The following is a 26,334-nucleotide window of genomic DNA, read 5'->3' as shown; positions in this document are numbered from 1 at the left end:
GTCGGATGATTGCCCTGGGGTGGGGTGCGGCTCCTTTAAGAGAGCCCGGGGGCGAGGCCAGGCGGTGCCGCTTGCAGAGGCGGCCGCTCCCGCAGTCCCGTTCGTCAAATACTGAGCGCCACCGCTGGCTGCACTTGGTCCTGGGGCCGGGCCAGACTCAGCCACCGCAGAGCCCGCCGAGGCGGGGCTGCCGATTGCTGTAGCCCCGGGAGTCCTGGGCCTCCACGCCTCGGGTGGACTCCGACCGGGCGGGGCCGCCCTTTACTCTGGGAGCGGCTGCAGAGGGAAGTGTCTGGGAACCCTTTTAGAGCAGTCGGGGCCTGGTCTCCGTGGGGGAAGGGTCCGCTGGCATCTTGGTTCTTTAAGGTCCCAGAAGGATGGGGCGAAAAGTGCAAATGATTTGGACTGAGGGGCCACGTTCTCTTAAGTTTCCCTGAGGGACGCGGCCGCAAATGTAAATCGCTTGGACTGAAGGCGGGTCCAGGTTCTTTAGAGACGTCCCCCTCAGGGGCGGGGCACACATGTATCACCAGGAAAGGGGCGGGGCACCACATGTAAATTACTTGGGGAGAGGCACACATGTAAATCACCCGGAAAGGGGCAGCACAAAAGGATCACCGGGAAAGGGGCAGGGCACGCATGTAAATCACCTAAAAAGGGACGGGGCACACATACAAATCACTTGGGAAGGGGAGAGGCACACATGTAAATAACCTAAAAGGAGCGGGGCACACGTAAATCACCCGGAAAGGGGCGGGGCATTACATGTAAATTACCCTGAAAGGAGCGGCGAACACATGTAAATCACTTGGGAAAGGGAGAGGCACCCATGTAACACACCTGAAATGGTCGGGGCACACGTAAATCACCCGGAAAGGGGCGGGGCACTACATGTAAATCACCTAAAAAGGGGCGAGGCACACGTAATCACCAGGAAAGGGGCGGGGCATTACATGTAAATCACCCAGAAAGAGGCAGTTCACACGTATCACCGGGAAAGGGGCGGGGCCAGGCTCCCAAGAGCTCCGGGAGACCGAGACGGCAGCAGCCTTTACGGAGCTCGCTTTCCTGGCGCTGGGGGAGGGCGCAGCTGGGAAGTCCCAGAGCAGCGGTGTCAGGCTCTCCACGAGGGAAGGACGGAGCCAGAGTCCTCGCGAGGGCCCGGGTCGTGGTCCCCTGGGCTGGGCCGGAGCGCGGGCCGCTGACGTCACTGTCGGGTGAAGCTCGGTGCCTCCAAGCGGAGCCGCCCTCCGTACGGGGTGACCTGGTCTGCGCGGCGGGCGTGCCAGCTCCCCGCACCCATGGCAGCGGCCAGAGGACAGCCGGAGTTGCCGCAGGAAGCCCCCGCCACGGAACCCCCGCCCCCGCCGGCCTGCCGCTTCTTCCTGGAAGGCCGCTGCCGCTTCGGCGCCCGCTGCCGCCAGCCCCACCCTGGGGCGCCGGCGCCGCCTGACTGCGAGGCGCAGCCCGAGGCCAGGGCCAAGAAGCCGCCGCTGCGCACAGCCGCAGATGTCATCCAGCGCATCCGCTGGGACCCGCGCCTCGACCCTGCCGACTTCTCGGTGGGCTACGTCGACCGCTTTCTGGGCGTGCGCGAGGAGCCCTTCAGCGCCTTCTGCTGGGACGAGCCGCTGGCGGCGCTCGGGCCCGGCGTGCTGGCCGTGCCCCAGCACCGAGTGCGCTTCTTCCGCTTCCGCGGCCGCCTCGTGTGGGACCGCGCCTCGCGCACCGACCTCGTCTTCGGCTCTGGCTCGACGGCGGGACGCGGGCCCACCATCCTGGACGCGCTGGACAGCGAGGGCGCCCACGGGGCGGAGGACGCCGAGTGGACACCGGCGGTGGCAGGGCAGGAGGCCCAGGCTGCCCCCGAGCGGGGGAGCACACGGCCGCTCCGCACAGGGAACCAAGAGCCAGGCGTGGAGGAAGCCGGAGAGCTGGAGGCGGCCCAGGAGCACGCGCTTGGCGCAGCTGCTGATTTTGAACACTGGCCCCAAGGGGACGCCTCGCAGGAGTGACTGAGGAGGCACTGAAGCCAACAGCAGCCGCCAGGATCACATGGCTGCGAAGCAAGGAAGCACAGGCCCTGGCAGCCCCGGGGAGCCCCGCTGAGGAGACAGAAGCCGAGTGGGGTCCTGGGGCCTGGCCCGAGGACAAAGGGGCCCGCCTTAGTGTTGCAGCCCCTCGCCAACCGCACCCCATTTTGTGGCCCTCATGGTGACCCAGCCTGGGCTACAAGCAGAAGTGACCAAGGCCCAGGAATACCTGGTCCACGTGGCCCCACACCGCGCCGACTTCCTGTGCCCACCCAGAACCTACACCTGCCCTGCTACCGGCAGGCGCTGGGGAGGCGGCGGCTACCATCAGGTCTCTGAGACGATCCTCTTGGCCCTGGGGCTAAACACACCCCCTCAGCTGAGCTTTAGGGAGCTGGTCCTCCTGGGCCCTCATGTGCTCTGTGCCCACCCTCTCCCACACTGGAAGGCATGGCACAAATGCTGAGCCAGAGGCTGGAAGCCGAGGGGCTGAGAGTGCTACAGTCTCCAGGGCGGCTGCATCGACACCTCACCGTGGGCAAGGTGCCACATGGTTCCCAAGCCCACCTCCCCAAGCTGGAATTCACCCTCAGCCAGAAAGTGGGGTGCCAGACCCTGCTGACACTCTGGCTGTGCCGGACGGGGAGGACACGGGGGCCTTTCCAGCCCCTGGCTGAGATCCCACTGGAGTGACACCCCCAAACCTCTGGAGGAGACAATGGATGCAAACAGCCCACACAGGAAGGACAAAGCGGGAGCGTGCGCTCTCTCTCTCTCTCTTTAATTTTGGTTTCTCTCAAGCTTCCAAATGGTGCTCAGTGCTCCAAGGAAAGGAAGGAAGGAAGGAAAGGGAGGGGAGAGGAGGGGAAGGGAAGGCAGAGGAGGAACATCTGGAAAAAAAGCAGCCTGACAGTCCAGCTGTTTGCAAACTCATAGCACATCCTCCAGTTACATGGCAGAAGAGGGAGGGAGGGAGGGCCAAAAAGAAAAGGGAGAGGAGGAAGAAAAATAACTTAAACACACACACAAAGAAAAGAGAAGGCAACATGACGTGAGCTGGTGATCCATGAAGGCAGGGAGGGAGGGAACCATTTTACCTGTGCTGAACCAAGGGAGGGATGCAGGGAGGAGGGAAGGAAAGGGGAAAAAAAAATCAGAAGAGACATTGGGGCAGAGGAAGGAGGGGACACGGAGACAACTTTATACAACTTGAGACGAGGCGGCCCGGCCGGCGTGTCCTCAGTGCGGTGTGGTGGCGGAGGATCTGGTGCTGGTGGTGCTGGCACTTCAGGGTGGGGGGCCAAGGACGGGCACAGTCTCTAAGCAGCTCCCCTCACCCCAAACACGGAGGCCCCAAAGGGCTGGGAACAAGAGTCTGTGGCGAAGCAGGTGAGGCAGCAGGCGGTGGGCAGGCTTGCTGGATGCCCCCGCCGCAGGCGGGCACGGGCTGGACGGCCTGTCTTCTTTCCACTGGCCCCCCGGCATGGGATGGGCCAGGGCGCCGGGTCGGGTACCGGAGTGCAAGCTCGAAAGAGAGAGAGAGAAAACACTGAGACAGCATTAGTGGAGTGAAAGGCGGACACAGATGAGCCTGCAGACCATGCCCCCAGCCCTCCGCTGCCCATCCCCTCCTCCCCAATCCCATCCCTCTGAGGCAAAAAATAAAAACGTAGAAAAATCTCTGTACAGACTCCCCGGTGGGAAAACGGGGGCAGGGATGGTGGCTCTTCCTGGAGCCCACTCCCCACAGATAAATTTACAACCCAAGTCCACGGCTCAAAAACAGAATCCGCAAAGGCAGCGCTGGGGGCTGCAGCCCCTGCCCCCGCCCCCTCCTCGCTGGGTGCTCAGAAGGCTGACAGCTGCGCCAGGCTGAGGCGGCAGTCGATGCTGGAGTTGTCCGGGCCCGTGTAGGCCAGGCCCAGGGGCTCTAGGAAGGCCCGGCAGGCGGCCTCGCCCTCGAAGGCCAGCTCGGCCTGCAGGTAGGAGACTGGCAGCGCAGGGCGGAAGCTATGGAGACAAGAGGAGAAGGTGATGAGGCGGGCGGGCGGGAGGGCAGGGGAGGGCCCCACGAGCGGGGAGGCCCCCCATTCGGGTACCCACAGGATTTCCTCAGCACAGTACCTGCTGGCTTCCCCACCCACCTCCCAGCCTCCCCACCACAGGGGCTTGGGGGGGCCCGGGGTGGGGTTAGTGGCCCCAACCCCCAGCTGTGCCCCCCCTCGCCCTCACTTACCTGTGCAGGGGGCCAGGGAGGAGAGGGGACAGGCAGGGAAGGGCCCAGCGGGCTCCTCCGCTGGCTGAGGGGCAGGGGCCAGATGGAGGGAGCAACACGCGGCAGGGGATGGGGATGGCAGGGCTGCCAGGGCCACCGTGGGGACCCGGCCCTCGCTGCTTCCCCTGCCCTGCATGACAGTGTCTCTGGGAAGCCAGGCACAGGGGTGCCAGCCAGCACTCACCACTACATACTGAAAGCAGCCGCTTCTGGCCGCTGCTAAGCCACACGACTAAGCATCTAGCACGACCCAGGTCCTACCCTTTCCACACACACAGGAACCAAGGCACCAAGTGAGGGGCACTAAGTCCTGGAACCCGCTTCTGCTCCAAAGCCAGAGCTTCATGGAGGCCCTGGGATCAGAGTCCACGCCATCTCCCAGTCTCAGCTGGCAGGGCGGCGTCAGCCTCCTTGGGGGAAAGGTGCTGACACAATGAGGTCAATGACAGACTAGGGCCCCACCCACGAGGAGCCTCTCGGCTATGTTCCCAACCAAGGCCAATTAGGCATTGATTCACCAGGACGCTCCACCACAGGACCCTGTGCAGTCCGAAGCTTGAGAGCCGCCATTCATGGGGCCCATCATGGCAGTACACTGGGCAGCCTCCTGCCTCTAACTTCCCAAGCTGGCATGGAGCTCTGGGCACGGCATGCCACATGCTCGTCTGCTCCTGTGACTCCTACCCTGGCTCGGCCTCTCCCTGAAGTTGGCTTAATCCACACTAGATTCCAGGATGAGTCTCCCACCCTCCAGGCTGACGACCCCTCCCTAGCTCCAAACTATGCTGTGACTATGACCTCAAACAGAGGGCCACCTGGCCAGGCACTCAAGGCCTCTCCAGTCCACTGGTCAACCTCTTCGACCAGAATTTCTCCACCTCGGCAAGACTGACCTCTGGGCCCCAGTGGCAGTGGTGGGGCTGCATACCTGGCCTCAGCACCCCTGGCCTCCACTCACTAGATGCCAAGAGCATCCCCTTGCTGTGACAACCAAAAACCTCTCTTGACATTGCCCAGCGTCGTCTGGGCACCTCAATCACCAGACAGAACCATGCGTCTAAACGTGAGTCAAGCAACTGTCCCCTATCCACAGCGAGCCAAGAGCAATGTCTAGTGAACAAAGGACACTGCAGGGGCCTGGCCTGACCAGGGGCCTTTGGCACCGCACCCAGTGTGGCCTCATCGCAGGCGTCTCCCTAAGTGTTTCTGGTGCTCTCCAAGGAGCTGCGTGGGACAGGGCCTTGTCCTGTTAGACCAGAGACTGCCTGGATGGTCTCTATGGTGGGAGCACAGCGACAAGCTGAGAAAGCAGAGACCTCAGGGTTCTGAGGAAGCCCAGAGCGAGGAGTGAACTAGGGGATCCAGGCAGGAGAGAACAGGAGGAAGAGACGCACAGACGGGGTGGAAAAGAGGCCCCAGAGGCAGTGAGCTGGGAACAGTGGGGAGGCGGGGAGGAGTGACCCGGAACACAGAGGTGGCCAAGAAGGAAAGCAAGAGGAACTGGAGAGGGAAGGGCTGAATGGAGAAAGATGGGGGAGCAAGGACCAGGAGAAGGGTCAGGGGCGAGGGGAGGCCTGCGGCCAGGAGCTGGTCTGAGAGGTGGTGTGAGGCAGAAGGATGGGAAGAGCAAGGGCAGAAGGGAGCTTGGCACCACATACGTTTTGATCATGGCTTTGAGGGCAACCTTGCGTTCCCGATCTGCAAACTTGTCCACGAGGTAGCCAGACATGCAGGGTGCATGGCAGTAGAGCCGGAAAAAGCGGTGGTAGTTGCCCAGGGCCCAGGCTGTCCTTAATGCCAAGGCGTGGGCCACGCAAGGATCTGCCTTCAGTTCTCGTGTGAGGTATGCCAGCTCCGTGGTGATGTCTAGCGCCAAGACAAAGAGGGTCAAGTCAGCAGGGCTCAACCCTGGGCACCACGGCCTCCGTCCCGGGGACTGGGCCTCACCTCCCGAGTTCTTGGTGAAGATGTAGTAGAGGATTCGGTAGGCAGTAAACTCGCCCACGTTGCCAGGCAAGTTCTCGGCGTACAGCGACTTGAGCTGCGTCTGGCACTGGTTAAACTCTTCATGGTCACCCTGCAAGGCAGAGGCATGGAGGGAGGAGAGCAGAGTGAGGGTGCTGAGGGCAGAAGAGCAGCAGGAAAGGGGCTGGGGAGGTCCGCAGAGGCCAGCTCACCTTCTCCAAGGCGATCCGGGCGTGGGTCTCATACACCTCCACCGTGAACTCGGTGCGGATGCCCTGCACCTGGGGCCGCGGGGCGAGAACAAGAGTCACAAGGAGCGGGAGGCAGGACTGGCTGAGGCCAGGCCCTTCCCAGCATGAGACTCACCGTCAGATCCTGCCGGATCGACTTCATCTGCTCGCAGGCAAACGCGTAGTCCTGCTTCTCTTTCCAGTGGGACTTCACCATGCATAGCGATTTTTTCAAAACCTGGAAAAGGAAACTGAATTAGCACTCGGAGTACAGCTCAGGTCCGGTAGGCAAGGGTTTCCACTGATTTGGTAGGAGAGTTGCAACATTAAGGAAAAAAACACCAAAAAAAGGCTGGACGCAGTGGCTCACGCCTGTAATCCCAGCACTCTGGGAGGCCAAGGCAGGTGGATCATCTGAGATCAGGAGTTTGAGACCAGCCTGGCCAACATGGTGAAACCCCGTCTCTACTGAAAATACAAAAATTAGCCGGGTGTGGTGGTGCACGCCTGTAATCCCAGCCACTGAGGAGGCTGAGGCAGGAGAATCGCGTGAAGCCGGGGAACGGAGGTTGCGGTGAGCCAAGATCACACTACTGTACTCCAGCTTGGGCAACAGAGCAAGACTCTCCCCCACCCACCAATTAAAACAAAAAAAGAGAAAAAACACACCAGACGTGGGTTAAGAGTGGCCACCCCACACCCATTTCCCCATAAGCACACGGCTGTTCACATGTTCTGCAGCAGAACAGTGAGGACGCAAACCCTGGGAAGCACAGCCCCCCGTGCCCCACAGCCCATGGGCCTGGAGAAGGCTCTGTGCTCCCTGTCACCTAAGCCAGGGACCACGGCCCAGAGGGCAAGCGATTCGCTGGCCAAGCTGCACACCCACCATGCAGGATCCGGGGCAGCAGTGTGCCTTCGCGCTCCTCTCAGAACGCAGACCGGCCGAGGCTTCCCTGGCCGGGCTTCCCCTGACATACCAGAGCCCCCATGTGGCCTCTGCCACCCTCCCTGGCTCGGCTCTCCAAGTCCTGAGCCAGCAGGGCCTCACAGAGCAGAACTGCCCAGCCCAGCCGGGCACTTACTGCCACAGGGCGCACGGTGGACGGGTCGGGGGCACAGGTGAGGCGCAGGTAGTGCTTGGTGATGTCAGGGCAGGTGCCCACGATCTGCAGCTCCTGCCAGTCAGGGTCGGCCCCGCTGCTCTCCAGGCTGCTCATCTGCAGCACCAGGGGCTCGAGGCGCAGACGGCGGGAGTGTCCATGCTGGAAGCGAGCTGCCCGCTTCTGCTTCTTCAGCTCGCGCTCGGGGTCCTCGCACTCCAGTGCCGCCATCTTCTTTCGACTGCGCTTGGTGGAAGCCAGATCATGCCTAGGAAGGGGTGAGGGCAGTGAGTGGGACGGGTGTCTCCAGCCACCCTACAGCCTCGCCTCTTTGGCAGCTGGCTATCCACCTGTCTAGCCTCTTCCTCCTTCTCCCACAGGTCCCCAGTACCCTCCTCCACCCTGGCCTGTGTCTCAAGCCCCTACCCAGTCTCACCTCTTCCCACGCTGCGCCCTGCCTCGGCCCCGATCCATATGGGCCCCTCGACCGCCCCGGCCCTTAGGGGGCGGGTTCCTGCGGCCCACAGGGTGACACTCGTTTCCTGAGTAGGAACTGTCGGAGTCTGAGTGGGAGTCACTGCAGGAAGAAGCAGGAAGATCAGGCCTGAAACGCCTCCCCCCTCCCCCACACCCCCCCACCCCAGCCCAGAGCCTCAGTACCTTCTGCGGAAGTGGCGGGTTGGGGACCTGGAGGAGGAGCGGGAGCGGGAGTCTGTGCTGGACGAAGAGCTGTTGTCCTTCATGAAGACGTTGCGGTTGCCAAACTTGGTGAAGCTGTTGCCCCGGGCTCGACCAGCACCCCCAGCCCCCGGCGTCCCTCGCTGGGACGGGGCACCCCCGCCCCTAGTCGCTGAGCCCGCCCCTCTAGGAGGGTGAAGGCTGCTAGGGGCCTCCCACCGCTTCTTCTTAGGGCTCTCGGCCACAGGCTCCCGGGTCAGCCTGAGGATACAGCAGGGCAGGGCATTACCATCCCCGCCAGACACCGGCAGGACGGCCAATACCACCTCCCTCAATCTACCAACCTACCTCTGAAAGGAAAGGGGCTTACCCCAGGCGGCTCAGCTATCACAGTGCAGAAATGAGACGCACACCCAGGTTTTCTGTGTCCAGAGGGTGCGCTTAACCACTAAGCAATGCACACCTCTCCAGCATCCATGGTCCCCACCCCACCGGCCTCCCTCCAACCAGGACTTCATTCCCCTGGGATCCAACTTTCCAGTTCATTTCTCTTTGGAACTCCTGGTACCTGAGACCCCCAACTCTCCTACTTCCATACCCGGCCCGTGCCTCGCACAGCACCACCCTCCCACCTATGTCCCCCACCCACACTAACCCTGGCAGGGGCTCCCGGCTCCAGTCAATGGTATAGGCTGAGCCGTCCTGCAGCCGCGCCTGCAGCACCTCCTTGAGCAGCTTTTCCGTGCGGTCCTTGTCCTCCTCCGATTCACAGGCGGTGAAGCAGCGCTCCACATACTCTTTCATGTCCTGGGGCCAGTCGTCGGGCTTCCCAGACAGGTTCCCCCGGGCAGAGGACCCACTGCGGGAGGACAGATGAGGGGCTCGGTTGTAGAGAATTCCCAAACTCAGAAGACCATCCCCAGCACCACTCTGAGCCGACACACAGCGGGACACAGTTCCCATGTTCTCCTTCTGTCTCCTTCAGTGCTCACAGCAACCCCCAAGGGAGGGTCCTTCTCCCCTTTCCAGAGGTGCACACTGAGGCTCGGGGTGGGCAGCTGGCCAGTGGCACTGGACCACAGACGCTGAGTGCAGTGTGCGGGGCTGTGACGGGGCAAGTGGGCAGACGTCACCTGTGGTTCTGAGCTTTCTCAGGGTTGGGCTGGGGGCCGAAGCCGCCGTGCTGGCCCTCTGCGTTGGAGCCAAAGCTCTGGGTGGTGACAGCAAACGGTCGCTTCTGGATGTTGAACTTGAGACCTCCAGTCCCAGGGGCTGCTGTGAGGGCAGCAAAAACTAGAGTTAGGCCCTTCCCCAGCACATCCAGAGGTCCCCAGGAGACAGCAGGATGTGGAAATTCAGGGAGGAGCGGTCAGGTTCTAGAGGAGGGCTCCAGCACACACGTGCTGGTCCAAAGCAGCCCCACCCCAAGCCTGGCGATCACAACACCCAGAAATAAGGAGCAGCACACACCATATGCCTCACACCTAGGAGCTCTGTAAGGGCCCCAACCCCTCGAGCCTCCACACGGCTTTGCCGACTTACGTTTCATGCGGTTCCACAGTTGTTGGCCCTTCTTGGGCTTGGCAGGTTCAGTGTAGCTGTGTGGCCCATAGGCCTGGCCTGTGGCGGGCCCCGCCTGGCTGTGCTGTGTGGCTGGAGCTGTCCCAGGCTGAGGGCCACTGTTCAGCGTGTGAGCCCCATGCGGGGGATTTGAGGGCTGAGGGGGCTGAGCCGACGGCAGCTGCTGAGGGGGAGCCTGGTAGGACATGCTCTCATCCATGCCGGGGACTGGGGGCTGCAGAAGGAAGCAGGCGCTAAGCACGGGAGGCAGATTCGGGAGCTGGCGAGTGGCACTCAGCCCTCACCATGAGGACACAGTGGTCACTGCACTCGACCCTCCTGTGACCTTCCCACACGTGCTCATTCGAGTCCTCAGTAGCTCTCTGAGGTTAACGTTTGTTAACAATCCTTTTCACAGCTGACAAGGCTCCAGCTCAGAGACTCAGCAACTTCCCAGGGCCCTGAGCTACGAAGCAGCAGCTGGCAGCGTCTCAATGCTGGAGTAACAGCCACCGACAACACACCCACTCCAGCGTTGCCACGTGAGCACACACACTCATAGAGCACGAGGACGAGGCCGCCATCCTTCCCGCTTCCGAGAGCGGACCGAGATGCGCACGTAATTACACCGGGGTGGGCACGCTGGGATTCAAACCCAGGCCTACCTGCCTCCTATGCACTAGCCCGGCCATCCCTCCAAGCTGCACCTTAAATGCAAAACCCACCCCGTGTGCGTGACCACACTGCGGAAAAAGACGTCTTTCAACATCTCAGGTCTGGCCTTGGCTCGGCCTCAAACCCACCCTGGGTTCAAACACTATGCTTTGTCCTCCTCATTTTCAGACCAGGAGTTGCTTGGAAGGAAAAAAGCAGTTTAAGGGGCACAGGCCATTCCTCATTGACAGCTCATTCAAAAATCTACATTTCCTCTGCTTGAGCACGGCATGGGAGCTGGGCTAGGGTGTTACCTGGTTCAGAGTCCCTTGGTGCTGGGGTGCGGATGGCTGCTGGGGTGTGGCTGAGCCATAGGAGCTGGCCATCCCATACTGGGAAGGGGAGCCGTAGCTCTGGTACATGCTCTGCAAAGGTGCAGGGAGGGAGGGTTTAGTGGGAGGCCTGCCCTTTCCACTTCCCCAGCCCGCTCAGGAACTACACCAGCCATGGCCCTCTACCGATCCCTCACCCCTTTCTCTCTCCACTATATTAATGCACCACACCCTCTCATATACTAAAAAAAGAAAAACCTCTATCAATCCCGCATCTCACTTAGCTAGTTCTCAGAAAAATATAATCAACAATACTGAGTGCCAACTTTTCTAAGCACCACGACGAACAGTAAGGAGGAAAACCCATGAACTAATGAAGCTTGTGCTTGAATTACATGCCCGGCTGTAGACATCAATATATAATATATCCAGCAATAAGAATCATGAACAATAAAAAGGCAAAGAAAGGGAGAGAGACAGGCTGCAAGGCAGGAATGCTACTTTCAATCAGTGTGTCAGGTAGAGGCTCTCTGAAGGCGGCATCTGAGCAGAGACCTCCAAGAGGCGGTAACACAGGGAGCACTGCAGCCAGGGCAAAGCAAGAGCGGGCCTGGCGGGGGTGAGCATCAAGGAGGTCTCCGCTTTGATGGCCATGGCAGAATGAGCATGAGGAGAGAAGGGACCAGAACCAGGTACGTAGGACCTTGTGGCTCAAGGTGGGGACCTTGGAATGCACCTCATGGGCAAGTAGAGGGTTTCCAGCAGTCATCACCGCTATCTCCAGTCCATCCACCACCGGGCCCCATCCCGGCAGACTCCGCCCCGCCCCGCCCCGCCCCGCCCCGCCGGCTGGGCACTCACCATGGGATAGTAGTAGCTGTAGGGGTAGGCATAGTTGTACTGCTGGTACCACTGGTAGTACTGCTGCTGCTGCAAAGCTGAGGCTTCTGCCTGGGACACGTACTGTGGAAACAGAGAGGCACACGTGCCGTCAGCAGCCCAAATCCACAGGCGGCCCCCAAAGCACAAGCCTGTTGTTTACTGGTGGGTAATTGCCAAGGGATGAAACTGGGTTCATGTATCTGCAAAGTGAGCCGCCGTCTCCACCATGAGACTCACAGACGTTAGAGACCAGGGACATGGACATGGCCTCCCTCTTCAGAACCATATCACACCCTAGATTCCTCAAGGAAACAGAACTCTTCCGTTCAGACTTAGATACCCTGGAACAACTTTTATGTTTCCCCTCAGAGCACCCCGTCCGAATGATACAAGAGGACGCCAGACTGTCTCTCTCCCACGACCACTGGCTCAGGGTACCCAGCCCCATGTCCTTCTCACTTGTGCACTGGCCACAGGCCCATTGCTGCTGGACTTGGCAGAGCTGCCGGCGGCTCCTGACTTGCTGATGCTGGCCAGGGCCTGGCGGGCCTTCTCCCACTCTGGGTTCTCGTGCATTGGCGTCTCCATGCCATTCTCTCGGCCTGCCCCAGCCACCATGCTGTACTGAGAAGACCTGCAGAGAGAGGACCTCAAGTCACACCTGTTCTCCCCACTGTACACAGGTGGGCAAGTTGGGAGGCAAATTCCAGTCCCTGGATCCCAAATCTAACTGTCACTACCTATCTAAGCCTAAGTTTTCTAATCTGTACTATGCTGATAAAGGGTTTCTGCTTCAGAGTCTTCTGGGAGGGATAAATGAGATCACCCACTTCAGGTACTTATCCCAGAGCCTGGCACACAGGAGTTGTTAAAACCAAACAAACAAAAAAATTAACAGAACCCACAGAACTGAACACAGGCCCTGGCACCTCCTAGGGCTATGTCTTTCATGAATCAATGAATTCCGTCTGACATCACCCCAGTCGGCAGGTTATCACACTATTTTGAGAAAAAATAAGGAATTTGCAGAAAAACAAATAAATGAGTGTCTATTGAGTGTTGGGAATCTGCCTAATTATACTTGCTTGAATGAATCATCATAATTCTGCAAAGCAAGCACTGTACTGTGAAAAATGAAAGCTCCAAGAGGTAAGGCCCCTCTCCACACAACCGAATGCTTCCCTCTGTGTTTGCCTCACCACCACCCCCAATCACAGGGATTGTGGCATCACTTCCCCTAAGGCCACGTGAGGTCCCACCCCAGAGGATAGCACTGGGTCTTGCTTCCTCTTTCCCTCCCGACCGGCCTCCATCCCTCTTGCCACACTAACCAATCTGTGCTACGTTGATCACCCACGTTGGCCGCCATCTGGACCTTGGGGTATAAGGGGTGGACCTCGGGAGCCAGACTGCTTTTTCACTGTCTATGAGAAAAAGAATGAGTTAGGGAGACTTAAGGGGGAGCTAAAAACATGTCACAAAGTGGGGAGGAAAAGTAGATGAACTCACAAGAAGCCAAGTAGAAAAGGGGAGGCTGACAGAGAAGCCACTGGGGTCAAGGATCTGAAGAGTTCTGGGTGTGGACTAAAAAGGCTGGAGTAGGCCGGGCGCGGTGGCTCAAGCCTGTAATCCCAGCACTTTGGGAGGCCGAGACGAGGTCAGGAGATCGAGACCATCCTGGCTAACACGGTGAAACCCCGTCTCTACTAAAAAATACAAAAAACTAGCCGGGCGAGGCGGCGGGCGCCTGTAGTCCCAGCTACTCGGGAGGCTGAGGCAGGAGAATGGCGTAAACCCGGGAGGCGGAGCTTGCAGTGAGCTGAGATCCGGCCACTGCACTCCAGCCTGGGCCACAGAGCGAGACTCTGTCTCAAAAAAAAAAAAAAAAGGCTGGAGTATGAGGAGAAGCCCCTGGCCACTCTGTAGTGCTCCGGGTGGAAAACGAAGGATTTGGAAACAGGGAAGCCAGAACAGACTTCCCAAAGGGAAGGAGAACGGTCTGAAATCCATGTGAGCAGAGAGAGGGTGTGATGAAAGGTCGAGAGGGTGGGAGTGCCTCCACCAAGGGGGAAAAGTTCTAAAAAAGATTCTAGGGGCCAGGTGTGGTGGCTCACGCCTGTAATCCCAGCACTTTGGGAGGCCGAGGCAGGCGGGTCACCTGAGGTCAGGAGTTCGAGACCAGCCTAACCAACATGGACTAACCCCGTCTCTACTAAAAATACAAAATTAGCTGGGCATGGTGGCACATGCTTGTAATCCCAGCTACTAGGGAGGCTGAGGCAGGAGAATCGCTTGAACATGGGAGGCGGACGGCAGTGAGCTGAGATTGCACCACTGCTCTTCAGCCTGGGCAGCAGGGTGAAACTTTGTCTCCAAAGAAAAAAAAAAAAAAATTCTAGGGAATACGGGTTGTGAAAGGAACCTGAACCAAGAGAACAGATGCTATAATGAGAAGAGTCTGAGGGAACCCTTAAGGCTGAGAGGGTGGAAAGGTTTCCGAAAACTCTAAAAAAGACAATGCCGACGTGAACCCCAACGTGAAGAAATGGGTTCTTAGCACCGAGAGACTGATTTCAAACAGGTCTCTGAAGGGCAGTAAGGAGACCGACGTGGGAGTCCTCAGTGGGACTACCCCTGCCTGCTTCCACGGGAGGTTCCCGGAAGCAGGGGTAGGGCTGGGAGAGAAAAGGGATCACCTTGGTTGGGTGTCTGGACATAAAGCTTTGGAAATGCCAAACAAGACCCAAAACATGTTCAAGGAATTAAGAGTGGGGTAGAGAGAACTGGAAGGAAAGTGGAGTGTCTCCGGGGCGAGGACGGCGAAGCCTAAACTCCCGCGAGGGAGTAACCGATAAGTAGGCTAATGAATCCCGCAGGAGAACCGGAATTCTCCCAAGTTGACGGGATAGGAACAGGAGTCTGGAGCTGGGGAAAAACCCTAGAAACGCAAAGGCTTAACTTAAACAGGACACAGGGCGTGAGTGGAGACGAGGTTTCGTGGCGGGGACACAGGAAAACGCGCCCCCGGGCAGAACGGAGATCAGAAATAAGGTCAAGAGTTGGGGGCTGGGGAGAGGACTCCCCGACGGGTCTCAAGAACGGGGACAGGCACCAGACGTGAGGCCTGGGGTTCCGGGAGCACCTGGCCGTCCCGCAGGCTGGGCGAAGGCAAAGGAGGACGCCGGGTGGAGGAGGCCGCCCGGATCCCCAAGACTGGCCACGGAGCCACTGCCCAGGCCGCGCCTGCGCACCACGCCCCAGAAAGACTCGCTGGAGTCGCCCGTCGCCCAGGGCAACACCCGGTCAATGGAGAGAGTGAGGGGCGCGCCCCGGGGCCCCAAGAACTCCGAGGGAGAGGGACGGGGAGTGGAAGACTACGGCGCACGCGCGCTAGTGCCCGAACGCGCGCCCCCAGGCCCGGTGCGCAGGCGCAGTGGCTGCCCCCTGCCCCGCCACACCCTGTCGACGCTCGCGCGCGGCGTCTGCTGCTGCGACAGCCGAGAAGGCCTCGGGGCTCGCGGGACGCTAGACCGAAAGGAGATGCTATCCCCGCCCGCCTGCTCGCCCGCCGCTCCCCTTACCAACCAGGACCCTTCGCTGCAGGGACACGCCAACAACCACCCAGGCGATTACCAACACGGCCACGACACAGCTCGGCCACCCGGCTGGCTCTGGTCTTCTTTGGCTTCGACGTCCTGACCGCGGCGTCCTGACGTCACGCGGCGGCCTCGCCCCGCCTCGCTCGGCCCTGCACAGCCAATGACCGCCACGAGCTACGCTTGAGCCCGCCCTCCCGCCTACGCACTTACGCATGAGCGTTTTAAGGCAGGCCGGAAGTCTGGGTGGGGACGGTGGCCCCGAGGGGACAAGTGAGGCCGCATTAGCTGGTTTTGCCTCCCACGCAGCCCCGTTTTGTTGTTGTTGTTGTTGTTCTCCTCCGAGACGGGGTATTGCTCTTGCTCTGTCATCGCCCAGGATGGAGTGCAGTGGCGCAATCTCGGCTTACTGCAACCTCCGCCTCCCGGGTTCAAGCAATTCTCCTGCCCCAGCCTCCGGAGTAGCTGGGATTACAGGCGCGCGCCACTATACCCGGCTAATTTTTGTATTTTTAGTAAAGACGGGGTTTCACCATGTTGGCCAGGCTGGTCTCGAACTCCTCACCTCGTGATCTGTCCGCCTCGGCCTCCCAAGTGCTGGGATTACGGGCGTGAGCCACCGCGCCCGGCCGCAACCTTGTTTTGACTGAGTCAGTGGGAGCCATTACTGTTCCTCCATGTACACTGGCGTGACAAGAGTTCCGGGATGGTCCACAGCACCGTGATGTGGAAGCCCTGGGGAGAGAATGATAAAGAAAGGGGGTGAGGAACAGCTTCCCCCGGAAGAGCGGGCTTCCCTAGTCAATGAATCTGGAAGGGCGCAGTGGAGGGGGCGCGGCGAGTTCAGACGGATGGAGGCTGGAAGCTGGTGCTGTTGGAGGAGGATGGGTGTAGCAGTTGGCAGGGGCGCTGGGGTGGAAGTGTGTGGGGTCACAGGTGTGTAAGGGTGGGCGCGGAGCGGACCCCCAGAGGTCACTGAGGTCAGGCTGAGACATTGGACCAAATCTGTACATAGGCATTTCTCTGAACTCCGCGCCACCTGTTTCCATCCAGGACTCGGATACAAATTATCCAGTCCGCTGCAGGGACCGGTCACTGTGTCACAGTAAGTGGTAGGATTTAAGAGGCAGTTTTCCTCCTTTATTTTGTACCATTATGAACTTGAAGCTTGAAAAGCACATACCATTTTCATAACTACGTATTATTTTGTTAATGCTAGCATAGATCTTTTTCCGTTATTTTACTGTGTGTGGTGGGGGGTCGTTTTCTTTTGTTTGTTTTTGTTTTTGTTTGGGTTTTGGTTTTGGTTTTTTTTTTTTTTTTTTTTTTTGGTACCAAACTTTTTGTTCCGGAATAATTTTGGATTTATTCAAAACCTTGCCAAGGCCGGGCGCGGTGGCTCACACCTCTAATCCCAACACTTTGGGAGGCCGAGGTGGGTGGATCACCTGAGGTCAGGCATTCAAGATCAGCCTGGCCTGGCCGACATGGTGCAGTCTTGTCTCTACTAAAAATATAAAAATTAGCTGGGCGTGGTGACGCGTGCGCCTGTAATCCCATCTGCTCTGGAGGCGGAGGCAGGAGAATCGCTTGAACCCAGGAGGCCGAGGTTGCAGTGAGCCAGGGTTACGCCATTGCACTCCAGCCTGGGCGACAAGAGTGAAACTCTTGTCTCAAAAAAAAGAAAAGTTGCAAAGATCATAATGCAGTCCAGCGTATTTTATGCCCAGTTTCATCTGATGCTGTCATCAGAAGCATCAATAAAAGTGCTTTGTTACAGATACTGACAGGATACGTTAGTGTAACTAAACCCCAGACTTTACTGGGATTTCACCTTTTCCTCCAATGTTTTCTTTACATGCCAGAGTCCAAGCCAGGACGCACGCTCCATTTAGCTTTCTTTTACCTGTTGTTTAGGGCGGGTTTCTTGTAGATAGCATGTAGTTGGATCTTGCTTTTTTTTTGCCCAAGCGAACAGTCTCTGCCTTTTAAAAGAGGTGTTTATAACTGTACTTTTATTTTTTATGTCTTATTCTTTTAGCATTCTGTAACAGACACAGCGATAAAATGAAATGACTGGAACTTAAAAGTGAAAACTCTTTACAATTAAGCCCACAATTAGATACATTTATCTTACATGTCAGTAAAAAAAAAAAAAAAATTATGAAAACAGGACGAATTATATCACAAAAGAACCCCAAAATAGAAAAAATACCTAAGAAATGTGTCTAACCATGAAAAGTACTGTTCTTTTGGTGTCTTCTGTGTACTTAAGTACAAAACATTGTTGCCTCTGATTAATGCACCCTGTACTTATTTTTCTGTTGTCCAGTTACATATTTGGTCGAATCCAGGGCTATGTTCATGTACCATCCAGGCAAACCAGCACCCCTCCCTTAATCCACTTCAGAATTTTACCCCAACTGTCTGATGATTTGCTCTAAGAAGTCACTAGGGGGTTGTTTTTTTTAAAATCAATTATTTTATTTTATTTTTTTTTTGAGACTGCTATGTTGCCCAGGCTGGAGTGCAGTAGCACGATGTCAGCGTACTGCAACCTCTGCCTCCCAGGTTCAAGCAATTCTTGTGCCTCAGCCTCCCAGTAGCTGGGATTACAGATATGCACCACCACACCCAGCTGAGTTTTGTATTTTTAACGGAGACGGTTTCACAGTGTCGAGCAGGTGGGTCTCGAATTCCCAATCTCAGGTGACCTGCCCGCCTCCGCCTCCCAAAGTGGTAGAATTACAGGCATGAGCCACTGCGCCTGCCCAGTAGGGCGTTGCTTCTGAACACTTATTTTAATGATCTTGGGTGGGCCAGGTGCGGTGGCTCACGCCTATAACCCTAGCACTTTGGGAGACTGAGGCAGGTGGATCACCTGAGGTCAGGAGTTCTAGACCAGCCTGGCCAACATGGCGAAACCCCGTCTCTACTAAAAATACAAAAAAATTAGCCAGGCGTGGTGGCGCATGCCTGTAATCCCAGCTACTCCGGAGGCAGGAAACCTGAGTTGTAATCCCAGCTCTTTTACTTAACCAGCCGTATGAGTTGGAAAACTCATTATTTCCCTTCTCTTGGCTCTAGATTCCTCATCTTGCAGCTGGGATCCAGAGTTCATACTCCAGGAGCCCAACTACAGCAAAAACCAAAACTGTACTTTTTTTTTTTTTTTTTTTTTGGAGACAGGGTCTCTCATTCTGTCACCCAGGCTGGAGTGCAGTGGCGTGATCTCGATCTCAGCCCACAGCAGCTTCACCCTCCCAGGCTCAAGTGATCCTCCTGCCTCAGCTACACAGTGTGATGGTATTTTGTTATAACAACCAGCATGTAGTTAAGACATTTATTGAAGGATGTCTTGGTTCCTTCCAAGTTTTTGGCAATGATCCATAAAGCTGCATAAACATGTACGTGCAGAGTTCTTTGTGGGCACAGGTTTTCAGCCCATCTGTGTCAGTACTGGGGAGCACTGTTGCTGGTTTGTATTCTACCAGTATGTCTAGGATTATGAGAGACTGCCACACTGTCCTCCAAAATAGCTGTACCATTCTACATTGCCAACACCAAGTAATGAGAGTTTCTGTTGCTCCACATTTCTGCCAGCATTTGGTGGTGCCAGCATTTTGGATTTGGCATTCTAATAGGTATGTAGTGGTGTCTTGTTTTGTTGTTGTTTTTTTTTTTTGAGACAGAGTCTCGCTGTGTCTCCCAGGCTGGAGTGCAGTGCAGTGGTGTGGTCTCAGCTCACTGCAACCTCCTCCTCCCGGGTTCAAGCGATTCTCCTGCCTCAGCTTCCCAAGTAGCTGGGGCTACAGGCGTGTGCCACCACACCCGGCTAATTTTTGTATTTTTAGTAGAAACGGGGTTTCACCATGTTGGCCAGGATGGTCTCGATCTCTTGACCTCGTGATCCACCTGCCTCAGCCTCCCAAAATGCTGGGATTACAGGCGTGAGCCACCACACCCGACCAGTGGTGTCTTGTTTTAATGCGCAGTTCCCTAATGACATACGACTAACATCTTTTCCTATGCTTATTTGCCATCTATATTAGGGTTCTCCAGAGGGCCAGAACTAACAGGATATATGTATATATTGAAAGGGAGTTCATTAGGGAGAATTGGCTCACACGGTCATCAGGCGAAGTCCCACCACAGGCCGTCTACAAGCTGAGGAAGGAAGAAACCAGTCATGTCTCCAAGTCCGAAAGCCTCAAAAGTTGGGAAGCCAATGGCCAGCCTTCAGTCTGTGGCAGAAGGCCCAAGAGTCCCCAACAAACCACAGGGAGAAGTTCAGGAGTCCAAAGGCCAAAGAACCTGGAGTCTAATGTCCAAGGACAGGAAGCATCCACCACAGGAGAAAGATGAAAGCCAGACGACTCAGCAAGCCAGCCCCTCCCACCTTCTGCCTGTTTTATTCTAGCCACGCTGGCAGCCAACGGGATGGTGTCCACCCACACTGAGAGTGGGTCTTCCTTTCCCACTCCACTGACTCAAATGTCAGTCTCTGCTGGCAACACCTCACAGACACACCCAGAAACAATCCTTTTTTTTTTTTAAGACAAAGTCTCACTCTCTCACCCCGGCTGGAGTGCACTGGCACCATCTCGGCTCACTGCAACATCCGCTTCCCGGGTTCAAGCAATTCTTCTGCCTCAGCCTCCTGAGTAGCTGGGACTACACGTGCCAGCAGGTTCGGCTAATTTTTGTGTTTTTAGTAGAGACGGGGTTTCACCATATTGGCCAGGCTGGTCTCAAATTCTTGCCTACCTCGGCCTCCCGCAGTGCTGGGATTACAGGTGTGAGCCACCGTGCCCGGCTGCTTTTCCTGTTTTTTAATCAGATTGTTTTCCTGTTAACTGAGTTTTCAGAGCCCTTTGTATATCTTGGATAACAGTCTTTAATGAGATAGGTCTCTTGCAAATAGTTTATCCCAGGCCGCAGCTTGTTTTCTCATCATATTAAAAATGTTTTTCAAAGAGCAGAGGGTTTTTTTATTATTATTTTAATAAAGTCCAGCTTGTAAGTTTCTTTCATGGAGCACGCCTTTAATGTATCAAAAAATTTATCATGGCGGGATACAGTGGCTCACAGCTATAATCCCCGTATTTTGGGAGGCTGAGGTGGGCGGATCGCTTGAGGCCAGGAGTTTGAGACCAGCCTGGCCAACATGGTGAAACCCCATCTCTGCTAAAAATACAAAAATTAGCCGGGCGTGGTGGCGCACAACTGTAATTCCAGCTACTCAGGAGGCTGAGGCGCGAGAATCACTTGAACCCAGGAGGCAGAGTTTGCAGTGAGCCAAAATTCTACCAGTGTACTCCAGCCTGGGCAATAGAGTGAGACTCTTGTCTCAAAAAAAAAAAAAAAAATTTCACAAAACCCAGTCATCTAGATTTTCTCCTAGGTTGTCTTCTAGGAGTTTTATAGTTTTGCATTTAACATTCAGGTCTATGATCCATTTTGAATTAATTTTTGTGAAGAGACTAAGGTCTGTGTCTAGATTTTATTTATTTATTTTTGGCATGTTGATGTCCACTTGTTCCAGCACCATTTGTGGGGAGAGGTTTGAGCATTTTTTATGATACTGTTCTTTTTCTTTCTTTTTTTTTTTTTTTAGACGGAGTCTCACTCTGTCACGCAGGCTGGAGTGCAATGGCGTGGTCTCGACTCACGGCAACCTCTGCCTCCCAGGTTCAAGCAATTCTCCCACCTCAGCCTCCCAAGTAGCTGGGACTACAGGTGTGCAGCAGCACACCCAGCTCCTTTTTGTATTTTTAGTAGAGACAGGGTTTCACCATGTTGGCCAGGCTGGTCTCGAACTCCTGACCTCGGGATCCGCCTGCCTCGGCCTCCCAAAGTGCTGGGATTACAGGCGTGAGCCACTGCGCCTGGCCTTGTCTTCACTTTTGAAAAACAGTTTCAATGAGTATAGAATTCTAGGTTGACTACTTTTTTTTTTTTTTTTTTTGAGACGGAGTCTCGCTCTGTCGCCCAGGCTGGAGTGCAGTGGCCGGATCTCAGCTCACTGCAAGCTCCGCCTCCCGGGTTCACGCCATTCTCCTGCCTCAGCCTCCTGAGTAGCTGGACTACAGGCGCCCGCCACCGCGCCCGGCTAATTTTTTGTATTTTTAGTAGAGACGGGGTTTCACCGTGGTCTCGATCTCCTGACCTTCTGATCCGCCCGCCTCGGCCTCCCAAAGTGCTGGGATTACAGGCGTGAGCCACCGCGCCCGGCCTCTACTTTTTTCTTTTGCTACTTTAAGAATTTTCTTACACTGCTTTCTCACATTGTTTCCAGTGAGAAATCTGGTGTCATCCTAATTTTTGTTCCTCTGTTTATAAAATATTTTTGTTTTTCATCTGGCTGTTCTCAAGATTTTCTCTTTATTACTGGTCTTAAGAAATCTGATTAGGATGTGTCTTGGTTTTTGTGTTTCTTCTGCTTGGGGTGTGTTGAGTTTCTTGGATCTTTGGTTTTATAGTTTGTATCAAATTTGGGAAATTTGGGGTTGTTATTTCTTTAAACACTTTCTGTTCCTTTCTCTCTCCTTATGGGCCTCCAGTTACACATATATTAGAATATCCCACCACTCACTAGTGTTCTTTCCATTTAAAAAATATATATATTCATTCCTTTTGTGGCAGGGCATGGTGGCTCATGCCTGTAATCCCAACACTTTGGGAGGCCAAGGCAGTAGGATCATTTGAGCCCAAGAGTTTGAGACCATCTTGGGCAACATGGTGAGACCTCATCTACAGAAAATGTTTAAACATCAGCCAACCATGGGCCGGGTGCAGTGGCTTACGCCTGTAATCCCAGCACTTTGGGAGGCCAAGGCGGGTGGATCACGAGATCAGGAGATGGAGACCATCCTGGCTAACATAGTGAAACCCCATCTCTACTAAAAATACAAAAATATTAGCTGGGTGTGGTGGCGGACGCCTGTGGTCCCAGCTACTTGGGAGGCTGAGGCAGGAGAATGGCGTGAACCCAGGAGGCGGAGCTTGCAGTGAGCCAAGATCACGCCACTGCACTCTAGCCTGAGCAACAGAGCGAGACTCCGTCTCAAAAATAATAATAATAATAAAATTAAAATAAAAAAATTAGCCAAGCATGGTGGCATGCGCCTGTAGTCCCAGCTACTCGAGAGGCTAAAGTGGGAGGATCGCTTGAGCTGGGGAGGTTGAGGCTGCAGTAAGTCATGATCATGCCAGTGCACTCCAGCCTAGGTGACCGAGTGAGACCCTGTCTAAAAAATAAATAAATCACTTTTTAAAATGTTTCATTTGGACAGTTTCTAATGCTGTCTTCCAGTTCATGAATCTTTTTTTCCCTGCAATGTCTAACCTGCTGTTCTAGCCAGTGCATTATTTCTTTCAGACATTGTAATTTCTATCTCTTGATATCCAATTTGGGCTTTTTAAATATCTTCTATATCTGTAAAGAACTTTTGAACGTATGGAGTACATTATAATAGTGGTTTTAATGTTCTTACCTACTTATTCTAACTTCTGGGCCCATTTCAGTTGAATGATTTTTATCCTCACGATGTGCCCTATTTTCCTGCTTGTTGCATATTTGGTGACTTTGTTATTGGATACTAGACAATGTCAGTATTACCTTGTCAGGCGCTCGTTACTTTTGTGTGCCAGTAAATATTCAAAAATTTGAGAATGCAGTGACGTTACGTGGAAGCAGCTTGATCCTTTCAGGTTTTGCTTTTAAAATTTCTCAGGTGGGGCCAGAACAGTGTTTAACCGTCTGTTCCTCACAGTTGATGTAACACCCTTCTCAGTGCTCTCCCCAGTGTTCCTTCAATTATGAGGTTTTTCTGGCAGGAACAACGCCTTGTCAAGCCCTGTGTGAGTCCCCAGAACTCAGGCACTATTTCCTTCAGTCCCTCCAGGTGGTTATTTCCCTGGCAGTCTAGTCCATTCAGGCTGCAGTAATGGAGGACCATGGACTAGTGACTCAAAAATAACAAACACTTATTTCTCACAGTTCTGGAGGCTGGAAGTCCAAGATAATTTATTTTTATTCTTATTTATTTATTTTTTGAGATGGAGTCTCGCTGTGCTGCCCAGACTGGAGTGCAATGGCATGATCTTGGCTCACTGCAACCTCTGCCTCCCGGGTTCAAGAGATTCTCCTGACTCAGCCTCCCAAGGAGCTGGGACTACAGGCGCTCACCACCACACCCGGCGAATTTTTTGTATATTTAGTAGAGACAGGGTTTCACCATGTTGGCAAAGCTGGTCTCTTAACACCTGAGCTCAGGTGATCTACCCGCCTCGGGCTCCCAAAGTGCTGGGATTGCTGGGATTACAGGCGTAAGCCACCGCGCCCGGCCAGTTTTTTGTATTTTTAGTAGAGACGGGGTTTCACCGTGTTGGTCAGGCTGATCTTGAACTCCTAACCTCGGGCGATCCGCCTGCCTCAGCCTCCCAAAGTGCAGGGTGAGCTATCGCGGCCGGCCCATAACTGCATTCTCAAAACAAAGCTCAGACTCTGCTCTCTCCTCTGCTCACGGAGTCCTCCCAGCTCCGCCTCAGTGTTCCCTCCCTGTCCCATGGCCTGGAAACTTGTAACAGGACCCTGCGGCAATTTTAGGGCTTTTCTTGATGTTTCCCATCCCTCAGGGATCACTTTCTTGTGAGAGTCTTGACTGCTGTTGTTTTCTTGTATTTGCTCTGGTTTTGGGGGGCCGTTGCAGCAAGGAGAGCAAGTCCAGACTCTGTGACTCCACCGTGGTCGGAGTGGAAGCCCCCATAGGTAACATTCTAAAAATAACCACTGGATTTTCCTTTTGTAAAGGTTGGGTAAAATGCCTTCTTTTTTTTTTTTTTTTTTTTTTTTTTGAGACAGAGTCTCACTCTGTTGCCCAGGCTGGAGTGCAGTAGGTGCGATTCCAGCTCACTGCAACCTCCACCTCCCAGGTTCAAGTGATTCTCCTGCCTCAGCCTCCTGAAGAGCTGGGATTACAGGCGCCTACCACCATGCCTGGCTAATTTTTGTATCTTTAGTAGAGACGGGGTTTCACCGTGTTGGCCAGGCTGGTCTCAAACTCCTGACCTCAGGTGATCGCCTGCCTCAGCCTCCCGTAGTGCTGGGATCACAAGCATGAACGACGGCGCCCAGGGCCAACTTCTTGATAAAAGATCACCCCCAGGCTCATTGGCATGGGAGATCAAGCAGCTGAATCTCAAGGTACTTTGCACCCACCCAACAGTAACAGTCAGCGGTTGCCTGTGCTTGGGAAATGGGCTCAGGGGCACTAGAGGGCAGTGTTTGAGAGGAAAGAAGTCAGCACAGCAGCAGGGCCTGCCCCGGGGCAGACAGCCTACATGGTCAGGAAAAAGTGAGTGAACGGATGTTGTCCCCAGAACCCCTCCCTGAAATTGCAGTTGATTTTTATTCCCCACCTCAAGCCCACATATCCAAAGCTTCCTCTGAACGCTCCTTGCAGTGCACAAGATAGAAATGATTGACAGGCACGGAGCCGCGGCGGGCCCCACGCTGGACACCAGCATCTGGCACCGTGGGTCACCAAGCACCAACCTGATCTCCTCGGAGCCAGGTGTGTGTTGGGATTCAGGATTTTTCCGTTTCAAAGGTAGTATGATCTCTACTCCACAGGGCACACGGCACCCTCAGTGCTCAGCACAGCAGTGGGCAGCAACCTGGTGAGCTTTTCTGCAGGGAAGTGTGTGAACGTTCACACCGAGCGGGGTCAGTCACGTCTGTGAGTCATCTCCCACCAACACAGGTCAGGTTTTCCCGCCCAATGAGCTTGGGGATGGCTTCACTTCGAAGCTCTTTGGATCTGTGGATTCTGGAATTTTGGATTTGTGATACCCATTTGATCAAAGAGGCAACCAAAGGCCGGACGCGGTGGCTCACGCCTGTAATCTCAACACTTGGGGAGGCCGAGGCGGGAGGATCATGAGGTCAGGAGATCGAGACCATCCTGACTAACACAGTGAAACCCTGTCTCTACTAAAAATACCAAAAAAAAAATTAGCCGGGCGTGGTGGCGGGCGCCTGTAGTCCCAGCTACTCGGGAGTCTGAGGCAGGAGAATGGTGTGAACCTGGGAGGCGGAGCTTACAGTGAGCCAAGATTGCGCCACTCACTCCAGCCTGGGCAACAGAGCGAGACTCCGTCTCAAAAAAAAAAAAAAAAAGAGGCAACCAAGGTCTAATGGGTCAAGTGACTTTCCACATCCGTGAAGGTCATGAGAAGCAGGACCAGGATGGTGGCCCAGCAGTGTCTTCAAGGATAAGCTGGGCCCTTCACCGTGCAGGCCCCTCTCCGTTGGTCCACTCTGCCACTGCTGTCTGCCACACCCTGCCCTGATATCTCCTCTCTGCCAGATTTTTCCCTCACGTCCTCAACTCAGCCAAGAGCTGGTTTCTTCCAGAAAGAGCCCTGCTGTCAGGTGATTTATCGGACTTCTCTTTTTTTGGATGTTTGTTTTCAGGGTTTAGCTGATCAAAGTGGTATCGTTGTAACAGGCAGCTCTAAATATAAGTTTTCAGAGGCCTGTGTGTCTTTTTCTGTAAATCAATTCCCAAAAGCAGGATTGTTGGGGCATGGGGTGTATGCAGTTTTGATCTGATCACATACAAGCACATTTTTTTTTTTAAGGGATAGTGGCAGTTTGCAGCCTCAGAAGTGTTTTGAGTGCCTGTTCCTCCAGATCCTTGCCCGCCCAGGACGTCAGCACTCTTGTTAATTTTATTGTATCTGGGTAGTGAAAAAGAGTAGTCTCTCATTCTTTCAAACTGCATGTCCCAGTTATTAGAGTTTGAATCTTTTTGTCTGTTTACTGATGTTGGAATTTTTACTTTATTGAATATTCATCTCAGTCGATTACTTTTTTTTTTTTTTTTTTTTTTTGAGACGGAGTCTCGCTCTGTCGCCCAGGCTGGAGTGCAGTGGCGCGATCTCGGCTCACTGCAAGCTCCGCCTCCCGGGTTCACGCCATTCTCCTGCCTCAGCCTCCAGAGTAGCTGGGACTACAGGC

At 55.0% G+C, this 26,334-nt stretch overlaps 2 protein-coding genes, 1 long non-coding RNA gene and 1 pseudogene across 8 annotated transcripts; 2 read left to right on the top strand and 2 right to left on the bottom strand.

Annotated features, from left to right (window-relative positions):
- The first annotated feature begins 32 nt into the window (after positions 1-32).
- On the top strand, positions 33-2,726 carry LOC105496989 (leukocyte receptor cluster member 9). The gene is given in 6 exon segments (XM_011767631.3): positions 33-1,977; positions 1,980-2,192; positions 2,195-2,312; positions 2,314-2,375; positions 2,378-2,455; positions 2,458-2,726. Coding segments are annotated over 6 exon segments (1,416 nt in total). The 5' UTR covers positions 33-1,301.
- A 72-nt stretch (positions 2,727-2,798) lies between these two features.
- Positions 2,799-3,635, bottom strand: LOC139360472 (uncharacterized; annotated as a pseudogene).
- LOC105496988 (leukocyte receptor cluster member 8) lies at positions 2,799-15,665 on the bottom strand. 6 transcript variants are annotated; one of them, XM_011767630.3, is made up of 16 exons: positions 15,294-15,427; positions 13,044-13,136; positions 12,172-12,346; positions 11,692-11,793; positions 10,813-10,923; positions 9,827-10,079; positions 9,418-9,559; positions 8,940-9,143; positions 8,267-8,545; positions 8,043-8,183; positions 7,589-7,874; positions 6,640-6,741; positions 6,486-6,554; positions 6,256-6,385; positions 5,967-6,174; positions 2,799-4,043 (listed from the first exon to the last, which is right to left on the bottom strand). In XM_011767630.3, exons 2-16 carry the CDS (start codon positions 13,079-13,081, stop codon positions 3,881-3,883), a joined length of 2,403 nt encoding a protein of 800 aa, XP_011765932.2. In that variant the 5' UTR covers positions 13,082-13,136; positions 15,294-15,427; the 3' UTR covers positions 2,799-3,880. The 6 variants fall into 6 exon arrangements, with proteins under 6 accessions (XP_011765932.2, XP_070943920.1, XP_011765930.2 ...); XM_071087819.1 differs by lacking the exons at positions 2,799-4,043; positions 15,294-15,427 and adding an exon at positions 15,522-15,665 and having other exon boundaries at positions 4,783-6,174; XM_011767628.3 differs by lacking the exon at positions 2,799-4,043 and having other exon boundaries at positions 4,783-6,174; positions 15,346-15,450.
- A 207-nt stretch (positions 15,666-15,872) lies between these two features.
- On the top strand, positions 15,873-25,851 carry LOC139360473 (uncharacterized). Its single transcript, XR_011617894.1, has 2 exons — positions 15,873-18,952; positions 19,361-25,851. It is a non-coding gene; the product is annotated as an uncharacterized lncRNA (long non-coding RNA).
- Positions 25,852-26,334: the final 483 nt, after the last annotated feature.

Source organism: Macaca nemestrina, chromosome 20 (assembly GCF_043159975.1).
Source record: "Macaca nemestrina isolate mMacNem1 chromosome 20, mMacNem.hap1, whole genome shotgun sequence".
NCBI lineage: Eukaryota > Metazoa > Chordata > Mammalia > Primates > Cercopithecidae > Macaca > Macaca nemestrina.
The sequence above is the reverse complement of the archived record's forward strand: the minus strand, read 5'-3'. Positions and strand labels throughout refer to the sequence as shown.

What these genes read in the sequence shown, in the direction of transcription:
- LOC105496988 (XM_071087819.1), bottom strand. Translation starts at nt 13,081, where the DNA reads ATGGCGGCCAACGTGGGTGATCAACGTAGCACAGATTG. An exon ending in CCACCGTGCGCCCTGTGGCA is followed by an intron (nt 6,742 to 7,588) that starts GTAAGTGCCCGG and finishes TTCCTTTTCCAG; the next exon opens with GTTTTGAAAAAATCGCTATG. An exon ending in CGATCCGGCAGGATCTGACG is followed by an intron (nt 6,555 to 6,639) that starts GTGAGTCTCATG and finishes CCGCGGCCCCAG; the next exon opens with GTGCAGGGCATCCGCACCGA.